This window comes from Lissotriton vulgaris, chromosome 4_1 (genome assembly GCF_964263255.1).
Source record: "Lissotriton vulgaris chromosome 4_1, aLisVul1.2, whole genome shotgun sequence".
In the NCBI taxonomy this organism is placed as follows: domain Eukaryota; kingdom Metazoa; phylum Chordata; class Amphibia; order Caudata; family Salamandridae; genus Lissotriton; species Lissotriton vulgaris.
In genome coordinates this window covers 760,045,974-760,070,542 of record NC_141691.1, presented here as the reverse complement: position 1 = coordinate 760,070,542, position 24,569 = coordinate 760,045,974, and the positions used below count along the sequence as shown (strand labels likewise).

The 24,569-nt window shown below is 45.8% G+C and overlaps 2 protein-coding genes across 4 annotated transcripts in view; one reads left to right on the top strand and one right to left on the bottom strand.

Moving 5' to 3' along the window:
- The window catches only part of WRNIP1 (WRN helicase interacting protein 1), a 488,996-nt gene that overhangs the window by 302,961 nt on the left and 161,466 nt on the right, over nt 1–24,569 (bottom strand). For both annotated transcript variants that reach the window (XM_086965069.1, XM_086965070.1), the window contains exon 3: nt 22,423–22,658. In XM_086965069.1, the coding sequence (XP_086821195.1) occupies nt 22,423–22,658 (236 nt within the window). The remainder of the gene's footprint in view (nt 1–22,422; nt 22,659–24,569) is intronic.
- MYLK4 (myosin light chain kinase family member 4) overlaps nt 22,596–24,569 on the top strand; it is a 997,611-nt gene continuing 995,637 nt past the window's right edge. For both annotated transcript variants that reach the window (XM_086965066.1, XM_086965064.1), the window contains exon 1: nt 22,596–22,717. In XM_086965066.1, the coding sequence (XP_086821192.1) occupies nt 22,641–22,717 (77 nt within the window). In that variant the 5' untranslated portion in view covers nt 22,596–22,640. The remainder of the gene's footprint in view (nt 22,718–24,569) is intronic.

Below are 24,569 nucleotides of genomic sequence, written 5' to 3'. Positions count from 1 at the left end.
TACTTCTTATGTTCAGACATACAGCTTCGCCCCGGCCTGGATCACATTCTGGTGCATAAGGGCGTACTTGCGACATGACTTAAGTCGTGCCCCAGGACTCCGACACCTCATGCGGGTCTGGGACCAACATCTGTTTTCTGCAATCATGGCATGGCCTTTAGTTGGCTGTTTTCGGATAGGACATAGTTTCTTAGCACGCTGATTTTAAAAATGTGAACATTTTTTTCAAAATGCTGAATTTGGGTGTGGAGCATAAGATTTGTGTCGGAAGGTGCAGAACAAAAGGGACTGCCATTAGCCCACTCAGGTGGCGCTTACATGTGGCTGCACTCGATCACTTCCAGGGCAGTACAGAGCCAGCACAGAGCCACCTATCAGTGCCCAGAAGCACTGCTAGGAAAGTTTCAGAATCGAGTCTGGCGCCTGCGGAGCATTCTAATGTAAGGAAGCTGTGATTAGAAGTATTCATCGGAACAACAATGTTCATTAGGGTAATCACAAATGTAGGAACATAAATTTGAGAAATATGAATGCGCAAACAGAGAAGCCCCTCTATTATTCCGAACTGCGCATGTTTACTTTTGGGCAAGGAATGATCCTCAGTCGAATGACCTCCGAGATGGTCACAACATAAATAAAACAATTTAGAGCTTTTTGTACATACAAATATGAATTGTGCAAAATGCATACATTATGTGTATGCTGCATGAAATTTTTGTTCACTGGTGAGTCACGCTCACTCTCCTACCCCTATATTCGTGTAATGTACAATACGCAGCATTGAGTTAAAGAAATGCATTAAATCCAGAATGATTTTAAAATTTGACCTTAAATGTCACCCCCTCCTGCAAACATCTTGTGAACGGTGCATGTGTTGGTGCTCTTCAGTGAAATGTCTGTACTAGGCACATCACGTCCTGGGGGTGTCAGTAATCAAGAGGTGCAGCGCAAGCATTCTTGGGCCTTCGTGAGTACCTAAAAGGTACTAACTATTGGGTGTATAATGCATTTCCATTGCATGTTTAGCCAATGCTCTTACAATGTCACTTCTGAACTGCATTTGCATTGTAATCGCATTACATAGGGCAACTACGCAGAAGTAGCCCGCAATTTAATGCGCAAATTATCACCTTTTTACGCATTTTTTGGATGTTATATTTCCCAATCGAGAGTCTACAATATATTTAAATATTTCCCACTTTTAAGGGGTGTGGAGTGGAATATGTTGCTCTAAAGTTTTCAAAAATGCCATCACAGATGTGTGTTTCTCCTTTTGTTTGAAACATCCAGTGTGAGCTGTGTATTGGTGATAATTTAATGCAAAATAACTGGGGAGGGACAAAAGGCTGTACGTTTAACAGGTAGGAGGGGTGATGGGGCACAGTACAAGTTGTTGTACACCGAGGCGCCACTTATACAATTCCATTCCACAGGCAATATATTTCACATATTTGCAATTTTATGCCAAAAATCACACAATGTTCGGTTAAGTGGAAGAGACGGGATTCCAAAACAAGTTCCCTGGTTTCAAAGTTAGCACATTAACCACTAGGTCACATCTGAGTGTAATGCTTTTTCTGTATCTTTCTAAGTTTATTTAGTATTGTAACCTCGGTGGAGTGAATTTCATGGTAGTTATTTTTCCTGGTACTGTAATTTTTTTAAACCCAAAATTTAATAAAATGGTATCGTGGGACATTAAACAAGACATCAGTAAGACAGCCTACCCACTCTCAAACACTCCCTTGCTTTCAGGTCAGGGTATGCAGACCAGCACTGCAAACAAAGTGAGGGCAGCGGAGGGATTATCAATCTCTGAAAGAAAGCATGATCACCAATGAGGTCATCGGATTAAACGTCAAGAACAGTTCCTGCCACCGACTCGGAGCAATAATACAGTGCAAATGAGCACAGCTTTGTATGCCACTACTAGCCCAGGGGGCTGCTTCCCCCATATGTTGGACTCGACGTCCAAGGCGCACTGAAAAACACACCAACACATGTACTGAGTAGTCAAAGCATGGAATGTTATGTACACACTCACACAATGAGCAGACTTTGACCCAGGGCAAGATAATGAAAGACACACAGAGGGGAAAGGAGGAGGCGATACCAGTAGCTAGTGAGGTGAAGAGGAAGGGGCATCTGGGTGCCTGGGGTGGAATGAAGAAGCATGCTGTGTGTATAATGAAGACTCCGCAGCCTTGGTATTTGACAGCACGGCCTTCGAAAGTGCCGACCGCGGACTTCTGAGGAAAACTAAATTGGGCCCCAGCAATTATTCTCCAATTAAGAACAGACTAGCCATGCGTTGGGCAGGCCTTCGAAAGCAAATCCGTAAACTCCTAAAAAGGTTATCGGCACCACCATTTGTCGAAATCTGTTACCATGATGCTGCAAAGGGATGAACTCTGAGGAGTGATATTTCGTGCAAGCCATGCCCATAGTCCTGTGGCCGTGAAAGTGAAAGCGCTGCATGAGACGCGCTCTGTGGTGGGGGAGGGGGAGGGGCAGGGGCTGTTGTGAGAGACGCGACAACAAAGGAAAGGCAAGAAAGGCTGCCCTTGAAGCAGTGGGCAACGCAGTCCCGTGGTTGCGCTGGAAAGAGGCAGTCAGAGAGCTGCAGCGCTGCAGGTCAGCTGGCCCGAGACGAGAGGTAGAGTCAGCACAAATCAGGCTGCAGGACGAAGTTCCCTACAGCCTTTGGATGCAGACAGTAGCAAGCAGTCTTCTCCATTAGGGGACCTGAGGTGGGGATAATGGACAAATAACAGGAACAAGCATTGGCAACAAAAGTCATTGTGATCACAATTGCTGTCAAAGCGAAAGTGATCGTGATGAGGTTCTAAAACACGCAAGGGATACGCGCGCAAGCGCGTGTCCTTGTGCGCGTTCTAGCAAGCTGGTCGCCGCTTTGGGAGCATTTCCCAAAGCAGCTTCTAAATGTCTCTCCGAGCAGCGCATGCTCACTGACTCAGCGAGACCTAAACAATGAAAGGACAAATCAAATTTAAGTGATAAAAGCATTTCCTGGAATATTCATTCAGGTCTCAAGTACATTTTTATGCTTTTTTTCCAATTGCTTTTTTAAGACAATAATGGTTTGTGTGGAGAAATGCGCTTAGACTTTTATAAACTCAGTGTCATCTTACTTCAACACTTTAATGCAACTCATGAACGGCGAAACCATTAATTCCGTGAGAACATCCGTGTTCCAGTTTTGCCTATTGGTGTGCATACAAGTAGTACATATTTAAAAACTGCAGGCACAGGCATCTCTTCTAGGCGACTTTAATTACGCTGTAAAGTAGAGGTGGTAGTCGGCACATGCCTATATTGTACAATAACTAATTCCACAGGTTGTGAGAACACTAGGTGGATGATACCGATACCAAAACAGTACTAATAATCTTATGTTTTAGTATCGTTGTGTGGGGTTTGAACCTAGGGAAATAGACTGTACGGTCTTACTTCATAGTAAAAATTAAACTTGTGTGCTGTTCTGCTCTTGCTCTTAAGGTCACAGGCGCCGGTAGTAAGAATGAAACTTGTCTGCTGTTGTGCTCTTGCTCTTAAGGGCACAGGCGCCGGCTTTTACAAAATTACATAGGCTTAAATGTATTACGTGGTGTGCCCTATCTCTTCATCCATATGTATATGGATATCTGCGGGTCTATAAAGAGAGATATGTACAAAGCACTTTCTGGACCGTGGGAAACTTGAGTAGAGGAAAAAGGTCCACAAACTGCTCAGAAAGATTTACATTTAAAGCCACGGGGACCTACAAAGTGCATTCTCATCCTGTCAGTCCTCTCCAACCCCTTCACACCCTTCCCCCTTGGTCCTCACAAATATAAGCTTGCAGCACACAAATATAGTCTCAGCGCAGGCTGACATAGTGGACTGTGGAGTAGAAAAAGACTAGCAGCTTATTGATGTCCCTTTCACAACTTGTGGGAACTTATCATTAGAGCTAAGTGGGGAAATAAAAGACAAAAACCCAAGGCAATGTAAAAGACAAGCAAATGCATAATACGAGCAAACTGGCCACAGGTAAATCCTTTGCCAATCTGAACATTCGCAGAACATGATGACAAGTCACTTTACTCTCATCTTCCCGCAGATCTCTGTGACGGCGACATTCTGTGGAAGTAAAAGAAGCTGTGCCCATTAGGGAGAAAGACCACTGAATGAAGCTGAACAGCTTAAGCACCTAACACTGAAAGATATGTCACAGCCAATATTGGAAGCTGAAGAGGTTAGCTTGTTGCAAGCACTTCTTATAAACTAGCAGATTCTGAAGAAGAGCCACCTGCGGTTGTACATGTGCCTGCCAAGGGCAAAGGGGGGACGGAGTTCCAACATCTCATCATAGGGTGTTTTTGTCTATATGGTCAAACAAATATTTGGATTTAATTGTGCATGCAACACTCACAAGACATGACATTTTCTTTGTCAGAAGAGAGTATAATAATTTGCACTGCAGAGTAACAGAACCAAAATCTCTTTATCTGTGCTGAGCTCTGGTCCAGCCTGGCCATGCTCCTATCACTATTACTGCTCCCAAGATTAAAGTACGAATGAGTAGAGATATGGATCCTGTAACACAAGATGCATTCCATCCATGCACTCCTTTCTACTTTTCATAAATTTTCATGAGACGTTATTCAATAATCAGTAATTCATTTATTCATAGCGAAGATTTTCAAAGTTCATATTTTTCAAAAATATAGTATATCATATTTCAAAATAATTGTATTGCCCAATGCATTTTAAGCATATCGCCCTTCCTCAGGGGACTTCCATTATATCTAGAAACAATAATAATATGTCGTCATTGGTACCATAATGAAAACAACAAACACTTTTGCACGTTTCGATTTACTGAGAAATATCTATGCTTTTATATTTTTGCAGCGAACTTTGACAGGCTGCATCACTTAAACTAAGGTCAGTGCAAACTTTTCAGTTTCATATATCCTACTCGTACGTTTCCTTTTAGCACAAACCCCAGTAGGAGGTCACCAAGGGCAATATTTATACATCCGCTTTCATTACAAATCGTGTGTACACTATGATTTATTACTGTTGATTTTCTGCAATCACTGATGCTTTGCAATCAATGTTGTTTTTATTATGGTACCAATGACGACATATTATTATTGTTTCTAGATATAATGGAAGTCCCCTGAGGAAGGGCGATATGCTTGAAATGCATTGGGCAATGCAATTATTTTGAAATATGATATACTATATTTTTGAAAAATATGAACTTTGAAAATCTTCGCTATGAATAAATGAAGGAGTAGTTTCTGTTCTGTAACTCCAGTTCTGTAGTAGGGGTATCTCTGTTATAGTCATAATCTAGTGAATAGTCCCGCCCATGTGCGTGGACCCCGGCAATCAAAAATAATCTCCCAAGTTGTCAAAATAATGCAGAAACTGCAAAGACACTTAAGAGAGAATTTAAAGACAAATAATGCAGCCTATATCCACAGGCTACACTGTCCAGTACTTCAACTAGAAATTCCACCAAAAATCACCACACACAGCACAGCCTGCTAGTTTCTACCATAGAGAAACTTGCCTCCCCCAGTCAAAGACCCAGGAATGATAGAGAGGAAGGTAGGGACAGACAAGCCCCATAGGCTGCCATTATGTGGCTTAAATAGGATACTGTGCCTTTAAGAGGACTTTCCAGAACTTCTCCCAGTATCCCAGAATGCATAGCAGGTCCCTCTACTTTCAGTTCTTTTTGAAGGCGAAGCATGCCAGACCTGTCGCATTCTTTACATGATGAAAATCTCCACCGGGGAGGAGGGCGGGCGCTTATGACTATAACAGAGATACCCCTACTACAGAACTGGAGTTACAGAACATAAACTACTCCTTCTGTAGTAGGGGATCTCTGTGTATAGTCATAATCTAGTGAATAGAATGGCAAGCCCATCCCCACACCAAAGCGGCGGTGGAGAATAAATACATAACGCCACTACTGTGCGAACAAATTCCGCAGCGAAGCCTGCCCAACCTGAGCGTCTGCCCTGGCGTCAGTGTCCAGGCAGTAATGCTTAGCAAAGGTATGAACCGACTTCCAAGTGGCTGCCTTGCAGATTTCCGCAATCGGCACATTACGGAGCAGAGCCGTCGTGGCAGCTTTGCCCCTGGTGGAATGAGCCTTAGGCTTACCTCCTAAGGTCTTATTAGCCTTTTGGTAACACAATTGTATGCAGGACACAATCCACCTAGAGATGGACTGCTTCGAGGTCGCAAGACCCGTCCTGACCGACCCATAATTGATGAACAACTGGTCAGACCTACGAATATCCTTGGTTTTATCCAGATAAAATTTCAACACCCTCCTAACATCCAGGGAGTGGAGAGACTTCTCCGCTGGGGATGAAGGGTTTTGAAAAAACGTAGGCAAAGTTATCGTCTGGTTGACATGAAAATCAGAAATAACCTTGGGAAGAAATTTAGGGTGAGTACGCATAACAACCTTAGCAGCATGAAATACAGTATAAGGTTCATTACAACACAACGCCTGAATTTCACTCACCCTGCGGGCCGATGTAATGGCCACGAGGAACGCCGCCTTCCAGGACAGGTGCTGCAACGAAGCCTTATGAATAGGCTCAAAAGGCTCCTTCATCAATCTGGACAGCACCACATTCAATTCCCATGAAGGCGAGGGAAGCCTGACAGGAGGGAATACTTTCTTCAAACCTTCCAGAAAATCTTTGATCACAGGGATCTGGAAAAAGGAAGTCTGTGAAGGGCATTTCCTGTAGGCAGTCAATGCAGCAAGATGTACCTTAATGGAATGGACATTAAGGCCAGACTGCGCCAAATGTAAAAGGTAAGGAAGGATGACATCTTCCTTGCAGGTCGTAGGATCATGGTTCTTAGACTGGCACCAGATACAAAACCTCTTCCACTTGTAAGCGTATGAAGTCCGAGTGGAAGGTCTCTTAGACTCCTTCAGTATGTCCATGCAGTCATCGGGCAGATTCAGATGGCCATATTGCACTATCTCAGGAGCCATGCCGCCAAACTCAAAGACGAGAGGTTGGGGTGTAACATCCGTCCCCCGAACTTCGTGAGAAGGTCCGGCCTGCACGGCAACCGAATGTGAGGAAGGAGAGACCGGTGAAGTAGGTCCGTGAACCACCACTGCCTGGGCCACTCCGGGGCGATGAGTATCATCCGAGCTCTGGACCGGGCCAGCTTGATGAGTACCGCTGGAATCAGGGGAATGGGAGGAAAGGCGTACAGAAAGCTGTTCGTCCAGTTGATCCATAACGCATTCCCCAGCGTCCCTTGTTGGAAGTACCTGGAGGCGAAGTCTCTGCACTTGCTGTTTTCGGCGGTGGCGAACAAATCTACGTCTGGAGTTCCCCACCTTGCGAAGACTTCTCCTAGTACTTCGTCGTTTAAGACCCATTCGTGGTTTTCCTGAAGCAGCCTGCTCAGTGCGTCTGCCTGAACATTCTGCACACCTGGTAGATGGGTGGCCGTTATCGTCAGTCCTCTGGCTAGGAGCCAGTGCCAGATCGTCTGCGCCTCCTGAGACAGAGTGCGCGACCTCGAGCCCCCCTGCTTGTTGAGGTAATACATCGTGGTGGTATTGTCCGTCTGTACAAGCAGAGAGTTGGTCTGGAAGGACGGAAGAAAGGCCTTCAGCGCCAAGTGAACAGCCCTGAGTTCCAGGAAATTGATGTGATACGTGGCCTCCATCGGTGACCACGTGCCTTGAATCTGTAGAGTCCCGGAGTGCGCTCCCCATCCCAGAAGAGACGCATCCGTCACGACAGTCTGCTTGGGTATGTCCTTGTGAAAGGGAACCCCTTTGAGGAGATTCTCCGCCGAACACCACCACTTCAGAGACTGAAGAGCATGCAGAGACAGTCGAATCCTGTCATCCCAAGATCCTCTCCTCTGATCCCACTGGTCCTCCAAGCACTCCTGCAACGGTCTCATGTGCAGCTGTGCGTGTGGCGTCAGGAAGATACAAGAGGCCATCGATCCCAGTAGAGAAGACACCGTCCTCACTGTCGTAGATGGAGACGTCATGAGAGCCTGCGCCTTCCGCAGGAGTGATAATCGTCGCTCTTCCGAAGGAGACACGCTTGCTGACAGCGTATTGATGGAGGCTCCCAAGTACTGTATGCATTGGACCGGAGTCGGGACAGACTTGGCCATGTTGATGTGCAGCCCCAGCTTGTTCAAGAGAACGCACGTCTTCTGGAAGTGTGCACGCGCTTCCGAGAAGGAGGATGCCTTGATCAACCAATCGTCCAGGTACGGGTAGACGAACACCTTGTTCTTCCTCAGGTGTGCTGCTACCACCGCCATGCACTTCGAGAATGTTCTCGGCGCAAACTTCAGTCCGAATGGGAGTACTGTGTACTGATAGTGATTGGTGCCGACTTGGAACCGCAGGAACTTCCTGTGTTTGTGTGCAATGGGCACATGGAAGTAAGCATCCTGTAGGTCTATAGCGCAAAGCCAGTCTCCCTGTTGCAACTGAGGGTAAATCTGATGCAACGACAGCATGCAGAACTTTTCTCTGCGAATCCATTTGTTTGCCTGTCGCAAATCCAGAATGGGCCTGAACTCGTTCTTGTCCTTCTTGCGAACCAGGAAGAACCGGGAGTACAGACCTCTTCCTCTCTGAGACCGAGGTACGTCTTCTATCGCCCTTTTCCTCAACAGGATATCCGCTTCCGCCTGAAGCTCGCGCAGCTGAAACTGTGAGCTGACCGGGGGAATAGCTGGAGGAGGGCTGGTGAACCGAAGACTGTATCCATTGCAAACAATATTCAGCACCCACTTGTCCTGAGTAATTTTTCTCCACTCTGCCAGAAAAAGTTGGATGCTTCCCGCTACCGGAGTGGGTAACGGATCCGGGGGAAGTAAGTTCCTAGGGCCTAGACCCCGCCTGGCCCTTGGGCGCCGGAGCCGACTGCTGGCCTCCCCTGCCCTTCTGCCGCTTCTGGAACGGCTTCCGGAACTGCTGCTGCTGTTGCGAGTGCCCCGAAGCCTGTCCTCGTCCTCGGCCTTGTCCGCCGAACCGCCGTTGGAAGGGGCGGTACTGCTTCTTGGTCTCTTTGGGCTTTTCCAGGCCCACAGCCGTCAGCGTTTCGGCCTCCGCCTTCATGCGGGCCATTTCATCATCAGCATGCTTCCCGAAGAGGGTCTCACCGGAAAACGGCAGATTGGCCACCCTCTGCTGTGCGTCCGGTTTCAGGGACGTAAGCCGGAGCCATGCGTGGCGCCGCTGGTTGATCCCGTGGCAAAATCCATGAGCCGCCAACAGGGAAGAGTCCGCAGCCGCGCTGATTATCTGGTTTGGGCGGAGGGTCCTCCTTAGGCACGGGGGGAGGAGTCGGAGTCCTGGGCTGAGACGGAGTGTACACCTCCGAGTACACCGAGCCCGGTGTCCCTTTAGGCGAGGGGTGCGGAGAGCCATCCCCATCCGCAGGCGACCTCTTCCTCTTGCGACCACCGCTGGAAGCCGCGTGACTCCTGGGACTAGAGTCCCTTTTCCGCCGTTTTGGAGAGGGTGACCTGCTCCTCGACGCTGACCGCTGTCTGCTGGACACAGAACGACGTTCTCCGGCGTCGAATGACGTCTCCTGGACTCCGGCGTTGAGCGCCGTCTCCTCGGCGTCGACCCTCTTCTCCTCGGCGTCGAACGCCGACTCCTCGACGTCGACCTCCTCTTCCGTGACGTCTCCCGTCGTCCTCTCGACGTCGGGTGGTCCGCCCTCGACGACGAGCGCCGCCGTCGTCTTGATGTTCCCGACGTCGAGGAGCCCCTCGACGTCGATCGACGTGGTCGCCTCGACGACGACCGACGGTGTCGCCTCGACGGCGAGCGTCGGCGCCGCTTCGACGGCGAGCGTCGATACACGTCACTGTGCCTTCGGCGTCGGTAGGAAGATCTCGACGTCGACGAAGACGATGACGTCGACGGCGGCTTCGACGTCGGCTTCTCCTTCGCCGTCGAGCCGTCACGCCGTCTCAACCCGGAGCCCCGGGGAGAAGGGGAGCACGCCGTCGTCATCCCTCTCGATGCCGTCGTCGCCATCGACGTCGACGGAGAATGGGACCGATTGCTGGACTTCCTGCCCCCGGGGAGCCCCCCAGGGGCCTCAGCAGAGGCAGAGGGAACCTTCCCAGGCTGCCTAGACCCACCTGCAGCCCGCAGACGCCTATCCTCCAGGCCAGCCAGCCTGATCTTCAATCTGTCCCTCAAGGTCCGAGCAGAAAGCTGCTGGCAGATTACACAATCCTCAGGGACATGATCTTCCGGAAGGCACACGATGCAGACCTCATGGGGATCACTCTTGGCCTTCTTCCTCTCACATGCTGGGCACTTCACAAAAAGGCCAGGCATTTTGGAGCCCCAAAACACCTAGAAAACAGCACAAAAGGGAGAGGAGAGCACCAAGAAATAACTGCAACACTTTTAAAAGTCAAAAGTGCAAAAACAATTCGAATAAACCCTTGAGAAAGGGAGAGCTCAATGCCAGGGTCCTGTAAGCAGGAGCCGGAAAAAAGAACTGAAAGTAGAGGGACCTGCTATGCATTCTGGGATACTGGGAGAAGTTCTGGAAAGTTCTCTTAAAGGCACAGTATCCTATTTAAGCCACATAATGGCAGCCTATGGGGCTTGTCTGTCCCTACCTTCCTCTCTATCATTCCTGGGTCTTTGACTGGGGGAGGCAAGTTTCTCTATGGTAGAAACTAGCAGGCTGTGCTGTGTGTGGTGATTTTTGGTGGAATTTCTAGTTGAAGTACTGGACAGTGTAGCCTGTGGATATAGGCTGCATTATTTGTCTTTAAATTCTCTCTTAAGTGTCTTTGCAGTTTCTGCATTATTTTGACAACTTAAGAGATTATTTTTGATTGCCGGGGTCCACGCACATGGGCGGGACTATTCACTAGATTATGACTATACACAGAGATCCCCTACTACAGAATTACTGATTATTGAATAACGTCTCATGAAAATTTATGAAAAGTAGAAAGGAGTGCATGGATGGAATGCATCTTGTGTTACAGGATCCATCTCTCTATTCATTCATACTTTAATCTTGGGAGCCCAGCAAGATTGCCATTCTATGCACCAACGACTATTTAAACCCATTAGGAACTAAACTAATTTACCATATTCACCTGGAGTGCAGAACCAAACACAATCTATTTGCATCATGATCTACTTCTAGCCATGTATTTATAACACAATCCATGTAAAATCTATGCAAGGTTGGAATGTTCATGATGGATTGGTTGCTGCAGAGGGGGCTCCTAACAGTTGCAGTTAGAGGTGGGAGCACCAGGCATGGAGAGATGGATCTACAATAAACTTATTGCTCAATAACCAGAGTCGGGAGACTTCCTGATCCCAGCATAGTATTGGCGACAAGGAGCCAGCCTAATGGAGAAGAAATTCCTCCTTGTGTAAACGTCAATGGACTCAAACGTGAGCAACTAAGGGACATTACCAATTAAGAACCAGAAAAGTGGGGATAAACTTTAACGCTTTACAATTTTGGCAAGTGCTCAAATTTTCAGGCAACCCACGCACGGCTGCCCAGTGAAGGCCTCACTCATCCGCTGTGGGCACGAGGAATCGAGCACTTTACGGTGATCAAACTCACTCGCTGTCTTCCAGTGCAAAAGGAGGAGCGCTCAAACCACCACAACGCAACTATCCTCAAAAGCAGGCAGAGCAGAACGTGAAATCTGCATCTAGGAACTGCTGGCAAGCTGTGCAGACAGCATAGAGGAAGGCTGTCACGTGCAAAAAAACATGCTGTCCACGCCCACCACATATAAGAAGAAATAACTAGTTCGCATGTACGAACTGTTGGAAGGCTGGGCACCTGTATCTGTAAAAGTAAAGGAGATTATTGACAACTCAGCATTTAAAGTTACAGCTGTCTGAAAATAATATGGACATTACCTTTATTACACCTCCATTACTTTTCTTAGCACAACCTGGAGTCCCATTCAGAGTGGGAGAAATGGGTGGATGCATTCGACACTTATTTGGAGGCACTGGATGGGCAGGAGTGGAGGTCAAGCTGGATAAAAGCAATCCTTCTAAGTACACTAGGGAAGGAAGGACAGCATATCTCAAACTACTTACCCCTGATGTTGAACAACGAAGGGCAACCTATAGAGGATGTGCACTTTAAAGTCAGGAAAAGATTGGAGATGAGATTTGCCAAGGGTGCTAATGTGGTTATGAGGAGGTATACATTTTATACTCAGCCACGGAGAGAAGGCGAATCTGTAGCTGTTTCATAACAAAGTTACGAGAACTTTTAGTCAAAGCAAATTTGGAACAACGACAGACGAGCTGATGCTCATTTTACAATGCAGAAGCAGGAAAGTGCAGGAACGCTTTTGGGCTGCCAAGGATCCATCTTTAAAGGATGCAATTTAGATTGCTAAAATTGTGGATGATTCAGAGTATTGTATGAAGGCGATGAATCAGAGCGATATCAAAAGGGGGAATGAGATGTTCGCAGTGGACAAAGTGGATGAGGAGGTGGCGACGACCTCTAAGTGGGGTGCAAATGGAGTAAAAAGTGTTCTCACAAACAAACATGTTCACAAGATGTACAATAGGTGTGGGAGTAGCTACCAAACTTCGGACTTAAGACATTGTTTCACGATTGGGAAGAAGTGTAGATGGTGCGGGCACAAAGGACACGTTACTATGATGTGTAGGGATAATGGCATAGACAAGGTGGCAGTTGTGAAGGAGAAACAACCTGCTGTGGAAAATGGTATAAGAACCAATAGTGTTTTGTGTGTAGGGGAGACAAAGGTTGAGAAGGGAAGAAAGAACAAGCCCATAGCAGAATTTACAATAAGAGAAGAAAAAAAAGTTGATGGTAGATTCTGGCTCGTTGTACACAATTATTCCCAAAAGTATGTTTCTCTCTAAATGGCCTCTTGTAAGGTTGCTACCAAAGGACATCAATCCGGGAGGGTATCAGGGTAGGCAGATAGACTTCATATGGTATATGTATATCTCCTTAGAGAGGCTAGGAGCCTTAATAGCAAACAAATTAAGAGCGCTAAGGCTGACCACTTTAGACACCAACTGGACCAAGCGGCAAACCGCCCCAAGAAACTTTTCGAATTGGTCAAACAGCAATCAGTAGTAGGTCCTAAGCGCTCGGACCCTGGTGGCAGCCCTCCCTCTTGCGACAAACTAGCTGCTTTCTTCACGGAGAAAGCAAGACTCATCTCCATTGACCTCGCCTCTAAGAAAGCTCTATTGTCTTCCTCCAGGGACATATCACCCCATGATCTCTTAGGAAAGCACAGATCTACCAGCATGATCACCCAGAACAATGCGTAATGGTGTACCTTTACCCAACTTAGTGAAAAAGACATCAACAAGACCCTTCAGAATATCAACCCATCCAACCACTTCAGTGACCCATTACCCCTGACCATCTTCAAAGAAATCAAGAATGTACTCATCCCCATCTGGACAAGGATTGTAAACGCTTCGCTTTCACAAGGCACGATCCCTGACTGCCAAAAAGCAGCTCCGGTATCACCTATACTAAAAAAGAAACTAACGCAGACAGAGCGGATCTCAATAACTTCCGTCCTATCTCCAACATCCCCACCCTAGCGAAACTCAGAAAAATGCATACAATCCCAACTCTGTGCTCACATAGAGAATTTCCAACTCCTTGACCAGCATCAATCAGGCTTTCGGAAGGGGCAAAACACAGAGTCGGCACTCACTCACGTTCTGGATGACTTGTTGAAAATGCTTGACCAAAACGAATCCTGTCTCTTGATCCTCCTTGACCTTTCCTTCGCATTCGACACAGTTAATCATGACAACCTCCCCGCCATTCTTAGTCAGGTGCTACAATGGTTCTCGTCCTTCCTCCACCACAGATCTCAAAGGGTCAAGGCAAACCACTCTCTCCACCAACCCTCTCCAGTTCTCATGGGGGTTGCCCAAGGCTACGCCCCATCTCTGATCCTCTTCAACCTGTTCTTGGAACCATTAGCTAACTCTTTAAACTCCACAAACACGCTCTTCCATATGTATGCGGATGATACGCAACTCTATTTGAAAATCTTTTCCGCGGAAAACATCTCACTCAACACGACCCTAACATCTACTCAAAACTGGTTAACTGAGAACCATCTCGAGCTCAACACCTCCAAAATGGAATTCCTGGTCATCTCCCCTCCGAACCACACCCCCAAGCTTCACCTCTGGTTGAATGACCTCACTCCCTTCAACTGCACTCCTCTCATCATAGACTCAGCCAAATCGCTCAGAGTCACCTTGGGTAAGCACCTAAATATGAAAAATCACATCAGTAAGATGTGCAAGGGAGCAAACCACTTGATGAGGACACTCAGAAATAGCAAACCTTTCCTTCCGCAAAACGATTTCAAGCAGGTTGTGCAAGCGCTTGTCATACTAATGCTGGACTACGGCAGCGCGACCCTCTGTGGCCTTCCCAAATACTCATTTGCTCCATTCAGAGCATCACTGAACACAGCAAGACTGGTTACAGGCTCCAAGCGAAATGAGCACATATCCCCAGTCCTAAAATCTTTCAAATGGTTGCCTTATGAAGTACGTATTCAGTTAAAGATTGCCATTCTGGCGCACAAAACCCTTCACTTCAATACTCTCAGGTACCTTGCGCGAAAACTTGAGCTTTCTTGTGGTGTAAGACCCCCAAGAAGTGCCAATACTTTCCTCTTGAAACCACTCATCCTTAGGAAAAAGAGAACTTGTCACAGAGCCTTCTCCGGCGCTGCCCCGAGGATATGGGACTCTCTTCCACCTGAAGTACGCTGAATCTCTTCAACGACAGCGTTCAAATTGGAAGCCAATTGGAAGAATTTGAATACATTCTTACCCTAATTGGGCTAGGCTCACCTGCTCGAAGACATTGTTCTTACTTCTATTGTACTATCATTTGTTAATGCTCTATTTTTGTTGATGCAATTGTCCCTGAATCTGCGATCATTCCTGTTATTTACTTCTACTTGATGTCGATTTTGCATTTATGTCCTTCCTCCCATCCAATTGTAAAGCACTCTGATATCCCTCAGGATCTTGTTTGCGCTATTTAAAACTTTATAAATAAAATGTATACAGATATTGAGTTTAGGAGCAGGCAAATCAAAGGCAGAGTGTGCATAGCAGATGTCAGGACCATCAATATTAGGGTGTTTTTTTATCAATACGATCTTCATATAAGAATCGTCCTATGTGTGCCGATTCGGGTGATGGTAGTGGAAGACACGACTGTGGGTGATATTTTAGAGGGTGTAAAGGATGTATTCACAGACGCGATGGGGCAGTTGAAAGGGTATATGCACGAAAAAAAACTTAAACAAGGAGCCACATCAGTACTAAATGTCAGGAGGATAGCAATCATGGTGAGGAAGGAAGTAAAGAAAATGTAGGATGAAATATTAAAGAATGGAGTCATTGAACATATTGAAACATCTGCTTGGATCTCCACAATAGACACTTCGGAGAAGGTAAATGGGAAACTGCATTTTTGTGTAGAACTTAAGGGGCTTCAATCAAATTATTTGTCACAGACAATTTCCCTCTGTCAAATATTAATGGGCTCATTTTATTGCTGCAAGGGGGGAAATACTTTTCCAAATATGACCATAGACCTGCTTACCATCAAATTTGTCTCCGTGAGTCTTCGAAACCCTTGACTGCTTTCATAACAATGGAAGGCACTTATCAGTTCACAAGAATGCGGTCTGGGCTAAGTTCAGCCGCTAGCGCCTTCCAGAGAATGGTCAGTGAAGTATTTAAGCATTTGAAGAACGTCATTTATTTTCAAGACTATATATCAGTGTTTGGTGACAGAGTGGAAAGCCACAACATGGCTTTGAAGAAGGCTTTAAGCAGACTTTCCGACTTGGGTCTAACGTTACGCAAGGTGAAACGTGTATTAAACGTGTATTCTTAGTAACAGAAGTAGAATACTTGGGACATATCTTATCTGTTGAGGAAAGGGAACTAAAGAAAGATTTTTTTGCATCAATAAGATTAGCACCCATACCACAAGACACGGTCCAATTGTTGTCATTTATTGGATTGGCTGAATATTATTCAAAGTTTGTTAGAAACTTTTCTAGCAAAACAGAATGTTTGAAAGCGTTGATGAGAAAAGGTGTTAACTTCTTGTGGGGCATAAACCAACAAAAATGTTCTGATCACATTAAAAAAGAGATCTCTAAGGCAGGTATTCTAGTTCACTGTGACACTAAGAAAAGAACAATCCTCGCAGTCGATGCCAGTGCCACTAGCATAAGGGCAGTGCTTTCTCAAAAGTATGGATCATCTGAATAATCTGTGGCATTTGCCTTGAGCTCCCTGACTGCAGTTGAGCATCATAACTCCTTGATTAAGACACAGTAGTCGCAACATGGGGTGTGGAATATTTTAGGACATGTGTGTCGACATCAACTAGTTATCCGTACTGAGCACAAGCCTCTAGTGAAGATATCATCCCCGAGAGGTGCTGCAAAATGTTCAGCAAGGCTTGCAAGATTGGCATCACGTCTGCAGGAGTACAATTTTACCATTTAATTATATACCTGGGTGGAGGAATGTCCAAGTCGATTGCTCGTCACCGTTGTTGCTGGATTGGAAGAGTGTAGATAAAGAAGGTGTGGATAGAAGTGCAAAGGACGGATTGGTGGTGATTGCAGCTGATGTCATTTAGTGACGTCTTGGAGCTCTTGGTGACTTGGAGTAGTCATGTGCCAAGAACCACAAAGAAGTTTTAAAGGCAGTACAGCAAATAATCAAGAAAGGGGGAGGAGTGACTTGCCCAATGTCCAGAGGCCATTTAGAAAAGTATTAGATGAGTTATCATGGGATGCAAAAAAGGTGGTTATGCAAAGCGACAAGAAAGTACAGCCCAATGAAGATCGGAAGTGGTTAATTGAAATATGCTATGAGGGGCATGTAGCACAAATGATTATGAAGAAGAAGTTGTGAATGGAGTTTTGGTGAAGTGGGATGGACAATGATGTATTGTCTTAGGTGGAATGGTGTGGTGAGTGCAGGTTATGTGAGAAAAGATTGAAAGGTGGATCTCAAGAGGAGTTAGGCTGCACTCGTTATCTGGGTCAGGTGTGGCATAGTGTATGTCTCGATTTTATTGGTCCAATATCAGGTGTTGAACGTGCAAAGAGATTTGCAGTTATTTTGGTTGACGTTTATTTGAGATAGTGGATGGTAACGTTTCTTAAAGAAATTTCTAACAAAATCACGATAAATGTGTTATGTGAGGTCTTCAGGGAGGAGGGTTTTCCTGCTGTTTGTATTCCATGCAACGGAACCCAATTTACATCTCAGGATATGGGGCAATTTTTTTCATACCTGTGGTTTTAGGCATTCACGCACAGCGTTGTACAATTCCCAGGCCAATGGAATGGTTGAGAGGGCAAATTGCATGGTTAAGGCTGCTTTACAATTAGCATTAGCTAATAGGTTGGATGTCGAGGAAGTGGTCTCGGACTTGGTGTGGGCATTCCGCACCATGGAGCATGCTGCCACCAAATTGGTTCCCTTTTGCGTAAGGAGATGGAGACCTACTGCCAAGCTTTGTCCATCTTGGATTAGAAATTTGATTGAAGAGAAAAGTTTGGCAGAGTTTTGTCAAGTTCCGGCCTAAGTAAAGAGTAAGGGAAGGATTCATCCTGGTGACTAGGTCAAAGTGCGTTCAGGATGCTTTCAGAGAGGATTGAGTAAGTTCCATGGACCCTTTCAGGTTAAAGGAGTGAATCAGTGCATGTAGTCCTAGTCAATGGAGAGAGAGATGAAACCTCCATAGAGTGGTGAAGTATTGCACTTCCGAAAGCAAGGAAGGAAAACAAAGGGTGAAAATGTGTTAACGGTAATGATCAGTGCAGTGGGTACATGTTGTTGCGAGATCACCAGATAGTGAGTGGCACGAGATTGTGTGACTCTGCACACTCCTGGACCAAGGGAGGATAATTTAGATGGAGACAGAATGTGTAACGATGCTGCTGGTATGATAGGAACGCCCACAATTCAGAGACCTCAAGCATCTGGAGACCTGGGTTGTTTGCAAAAGTATGCAAGATGATTTTAACTATATTATTCACATCCCATTTGGTGTTAAGAGGAAAAAGAAATATAAGTTATCTAATAGTATGCCTTGGTTTTAGCAACTTCCTATTCACTTTAAAATGTTTCTGTCTTTAGGATTCAATTTCTAAATATTCCTCTCTCTCATGTTTATTAACTTATCATTTGCTAATATCTATTTTGTTATTCTAATAGAGCTTGTGCTGTAAAAGAAGGGAGCTATTTTGTGATCTACATCAAGCACTTCTAGCCATGTTTTTATAACACAAGCCATGTATATCTATGCAAGGTTGGAATGCTGATCATTGATTGGCTGGGTTATGGTGCTGCTAAGGGGGTTCCTGGCAGTGGCAGTTACCACTGGCTGGAGGTGGAGGCACCACGCATGGAGAGCTGTATCTACAATAAACGTATTGTCCAATACCCCGAGTCTGGAGACTCCCTCGTTATAGCATTAACCCTGCCCTCCCAGTCTTAGAGCAAACTATGGAGAAGCCTGAAAAGAGCACACATCTAGAATCATAGTATCAAACTAAGACCCCACTGAGGGTTAATGAAAGGAGCAGGGATAAAGGCATGTGAAAGTCCTTTTAGAAAAACGCACCACAATGGGTGATTTGAATGAGGGCTGATCAAGTAAACAGAGGAAGCCCGAAAGGGCCTCCAAGTAACCCAGAACAGTTCCCACAGCAAAGCTTTGACGAGCAAGAGAACACACAATCTTGTCTGTAGAGGGTAAACCTGACACTTTTTCACCTGCTTCTTCTCACATCAGGTGACCAACTTGGATTAGCAGCTTAAATCAATTGGATAAGCTAAAGGGTGGCAGGAAGCCAAAATTACAGCAACCAACTCAGATGCTAGATCAAGGCACCCAGTTAGTTCTGCTGGAACACAAAACATGAAGATGTAAAATTGCGGTGGTGCAAGTCCAGCACTCTGCCTTGCTGCTGGGACAGCAGATACTCCAAAAGAGTAAGACGAAATACAGGACAGACATACAGGCTCAGCATTTTAGAGTAGGAGAAACTCTTAGCCCATTCAGGGGCCACAAGTATCAACTGAAGGCAGAATGTGACTCCTGCCGACCCCTGAGAAGGAAAAAACGCTGTAGAAAACACTTGACTAAATGTGTTTTTATAGGTAGCAAATAAGTCTATTGAGTCTTCTCCCCAGTGGATAAGTTACCCAGTGCCATCTCCAGGGAAAAGACACCACGGGTGACTGGCAAGATGAAGTCTTCTGAGCTATTCTGCCCAAATTTTGAGGGATTCCACAAGGTGACTGACCAGCAGGGACATTCCGTTAAGTGCCAGCCATCGCCAAAGCTTCAGAGCCGGAGGACAAGGCCCATTCGGCCCTGCTTGTTGTAGTACCACATGACAGTGGTGCTATCCCTCTGAACCTGGATATATCTACCCAGGGTAGCTCCCAGCTCCAGAACATTTATGAGGTGGCACTGCTCCAGCTGAGAACAGAAACCTCTCATCTCCACCTTATCCAGATGACCTCTCTATCGCAGTGATACACATCGGTCCAAACTTAAAATCTCGAGAGAGCAAGGAAAAAAGCTTGCCTGTCACTCGCCACTAAAGGTCCTAAGACGGATTCTATCTGAAAGGCTTTCCCAGTCCTGGGTCCACTGTAGTCATAATAGCCAATAACGGGTCCAGCTGGGACAATGGGTGTGAGGCACCAGCAGCATGCAGGATTCCGAGAGCCAAACCAGCCTCTGCATCATCCGGGCCAGAACTGATGCTCCCAGCCCAAATTATGATGACCATAGCCTGAAATCCCAGACTTATTGCAGGGTTGGGAAGGCCCTGAGGGCGACCTGTCCAGAAAAATCGATTAAGTAAATCCATTGTCTTGGCCAGAGCCGGAATTCTGGCTTGATGAAAAACCTCAGGGTGGACAGAATTTATACAGTCGTCTGAAGGTAGTTTGAGACAATCTGCAGTGAGCCTACCTTGAGCAGCCAAGCAATGAGGTATCAGCATACCTGTATCCAGGACCTAGGAATATGTGTCACAACCACCAATATCAACCTTAAGAATACAAGATGGCGCAGATACAAGGCCAAAGGACAGTTGCGAAAATTGGAGGTGGTGTGAAACTACTGCAAAAGCAGAGGTCTTATTCATCTATTGGCACACAAATGTACGAGTCTTGCAGGTTCAGCGACACCATAGACTCATTGGGATCGAAGACGTGCAGAACCCTCATCTTACATTTCTTTTTTTTTTTTTAGGAGTTCGCGGAGTTTGGAGGTTGGAGGAGGGGGAATTCATTTTCACGATAAAAATAAAAAACGTACGTTTGGGAGTTCGGTCTCACGTAGCGTCATCCTCGCAGGAAGCAGCCAGAGGCAGCCTCCCTCTCCTACCCTAAGCCAACCGACGCTGCAATGGCAGCATTGTGATTGGCTGGGACTCTGACCACACAGGCGTCTATGGGCGGGCTGTTTTCTCCATGTTGGCAGCCTACATGGAGAAAAGGGAGTGTCCGCATGACTGGGGCCGACCAAATAGTCAGTGCCCACAACATGCCACTCCTTCCCTGTACTCCGCCTGCCCCTAACCAAACCCTTCTTCTGCTTTCTCGGATTGTAGGTTTCTGCTTCTCGCACTGCGATAAAGCAGTGGGACAACGCTCCTCTGCCCTCATGAAGGAGCCGCCCTTGAATATACCGCCATGGACGTCATTTGAGGTCGCTGCTGCAACCCCTGGCATGCGCCTTGTGACCCTTGGCACTGCCTTTGCGAACCCTGGCATCTGCGGTGGCAAAATCAGTGGCAGAAACATTAATAGAATGTATTCACATGTCTTTATATGCATTTTCACTGTAAACAATATTTTTTGTATATGTCAAAAATGAAATGTTTACTGTCAACTTGTTTCTCTACACATTGGGATTTGAAAATAGATACGTACATGTTTCTACTGAATGGGATCTAGAAAAAAGCAAACCAAAAAGTGTTTAAACAAAAAAAAGGAGAAAATTATGAATATATACAAAATGAAAAAAATCTATTAATAAAATGTCATGACTTTGTATGGAAAGCGTAATTATTGTGGAACTGCCCTATTGGTGAGCCTTTTATAGGCAACCAATAAAATGATATGGGTCTGAGAGGAGTATCTACTCGTAGGAACAGAAGCAGCTCGTCCTTATCGACGTCGGTGAGGGCTTCACTCACCTGTTTTTTTGTACTTTTTTCATTATATTAATAGTGAATGATATTACATTATACCCTATTAGTTTAGCAAAACAATGGAGCACAAATAGCTGCAATATATGACTTTCCCTGGCAGCTGAGGTACAAAAAGGCTTTTAAATGTATGTATGTTGTGTGTGTGCCCGCTGTTTGGGTGTATTTATGTAAGAGTGTGTATGAGTGAGGTTGTGTGTATGTGTGAATCTGTGTGCATGTGTAGGCAGAGTGAGTGAGTGTGTAAATGCGTGTGTATGTATAAGCATATGTATGAGTAAGTGAAGGTCAATGGGGCATGTAGTCACTTCCGCGAACCCTGGCATTGTGGCGAATGAACGTCCGTGTATGCCGCCCACTCTCTTTTCCAATATAAACCCTGGTATCCAGGGCATTTACACAACAGAAATGAAGGTTCAGCAAGTCAAGGGGAAAGGTCACTCAACGCCCAAACCGTGTAAGTGCGAGGCTAATCCTACTTGGACAGCACAGCACTCTCGGGCACTTGACTCCAAGAGCTCGAACGAGAACACACAGCTGCGCTCCTGCCTCGGGATGAAAGCCGAGGGTTACCTCTCCTCTCAGCGCTGAATTGGCGCGCTTACTGAGATGCAAAACAAATGCCAGAGCCAAAGTGGTGTCAATAAAGATAGATCATTTAACTCAAATAAATTATAAAGCAGAACGTTCTAAAGACTTGGGCAGCTTCAGCAGGGATAGGACCCGCGGGCCAACAAATACTGTCAACAGGAAAGGCTATATATAATAATAACCCAGAATAAACACCTTATCTGATGGAAATAATCTGGTGGGGAATATGTCAATTCATCGCTTGACAGACACCGCACTAGATCACATCAAGTGATTCCCCCACGGATGCCGACACGGAGCACGCAGTAGCACGCTTGGATGAAAACAGATAGCTGTAAAACTTTCCTAAGCCCCGGGTATGTGTACTTGCCGTTTCGACAACTGTGTCAGGCAGCGCCCCCCACCCCTCACCTCCCTTTGTCAACTTGCCACCGCTGCTCCGTGTGTATCACTTACTCATCGCCGCTGCCGCCGTCCTCCGCGTCACCGGGCCCGTCTTGGTCCAGCACTCGGATCCCCAGGGAGTGGACGGCTCTCATCAGAATAGCCCCCATCGCCTCCACCGACAGCTTCTCGAGGACGATCACTCGGCAGCGGCTCAGCAGCGCGGTGTTCACCTGGAAGGAAGGGTTTTCCGTGGTCGCCCCGATCAGAGTCACCGTGCCGCACTCCACATGTGGAAGGAAGGTGTCCTGAGGATGGGAGGGAGAGAGAACCAGATGCACGTTGAGGACGGCCCAGAGCATCGCTTGTGAGTACAATTCTAGGAGGCTTCCTGCACTATCTTACAATCTATTGTTTGTCCTAGGACGTTAACCAAACTCACATGCAGAGGAGAAACGGTTCCTCAATGGTCATGAGTGATTCATGGGATATGGTAAAGCTAAATACCTGTAGGATTCTCAAAGATTTGTAAGAGGTGATTGGAAGCTGGCTGACTGCATTTCTAAAGCGCCCACCGCCCGAAGGGTCTCTCGGCGCTAACCTTAATCAACTTCATTACCAAGCACACAGAACGTCAGCTTTTCTCCTGCAGTCAGTCGGCATACTCTTCCTATCAAAGCTGTTCATTGTTGCTCGTTTATATCAATTACAATATCAATGACTGACAATTTTCGTACTTTGAAATTGCAGTTGCACAGCAGTGTTATTGCATGTGAGAACATTAGAAGGGGCTCTTACACTGAATGGCCATTTGGAAAAAAATGTCATACAATATAGAAATTGACTCGCGTAGGCTTCCAATTACTTTCTGCCTTACATTTTGCCCTTTTAGAATTATAAACGAATTTCGTAACTGTTCCTGAAAACCTGTGGTTGAATACATTTCTGCACACGGAAATGTCACAATGAAATATATTTGTTCTGTTTTTCTATGGATAAACGGGTTACTTCCCATACACAAACAAAACAACCACCAACCAACCCAGCCCTTCACCTCTGGAGTAAATCTCGGACCATTTTCGAGGCAAAAACGTGTATGCGGAAAGTACATCAATATCACCTAACTTGCGAGTTAGACAGGAGTAAATCTCTGCTCATTTTCAGGGCAGTAGCGTGCTTGCTGAAAAGTCCATGAATACCAAATCCACGAATACTTGCGACTATGTAGGCGTTCACTACTTTGGCATACGTTTCCAGAGAGGGACACCTCTGGTCTGTCCCTGTGCACAGATCTGATCACACGAAAACGTCTGTCATCGAGATTAAATCCATTTGTAAATTCATTGCCCGTGACTCAGTAGAGTGATAATGCGTGTAAATGATATCTGATCACTTCAGAGCAACTCGGGATGTATTTAAGAATTGGGCACCACGCACTTACTAAAACTTGCACTTAGTACATAAGCTTGGGGATCCCTCACATAATCACCTTAATGAAGCCTTGCACACCTAGTTGCATTTTCACCAGTTCATACTCATTTTTAACTACTTTAAATGTACTTGCGTGGGCGATTTAATTAGCGGTATGCAACAGTTTGCTATGAAGGCTAAACGAATATAGAGGTAGTTACCTGCATACAGTTTTTACAAATTAAACATCAACATACTTCACACTTTTAGTTACAAGGCAAACTAAATCTACTGAACAAGTAATATTAACTATAGAGGTTAGAAAAAAAAAACTATTTCAGCTTTGGGATGTGCGAGGCCCAAAACGTCTCCTCAGCATTTTCTTTAGAGACCAATGATAACTTACTTCCACCAGCTTGAAATGTGTTCCTAAATACCAGTTCGGGTTACTTTGTTAATTTTTATTTATGAGCATATGCGTTATCTGTAAACAGAAAGACTGTACCATTGCAGTTTTTATGGTTGGGCTTGAAAACCAGATTTCACCAGACAATTGTGTGAAAATTACCAGAAGAGGGGCTTTGACTCCGTCCACGTTAGGAACTACAAGTACATGTTTTGATTATGCAGAAGCCCTATGCTTCCACAAAAAGTGCTTGCCCTTCACAAAGCTGTGATCATTTTGTTTATGTATCCAGCTGCCTGAGCTTAAACTTTCAGGGGCACACAAATTAAATTGTGATGCTATTAAAGCCTCTGAGACAACTAGATAATTGATGGTGTTTTTCTCTGGCAGCAGCAGCACAGAT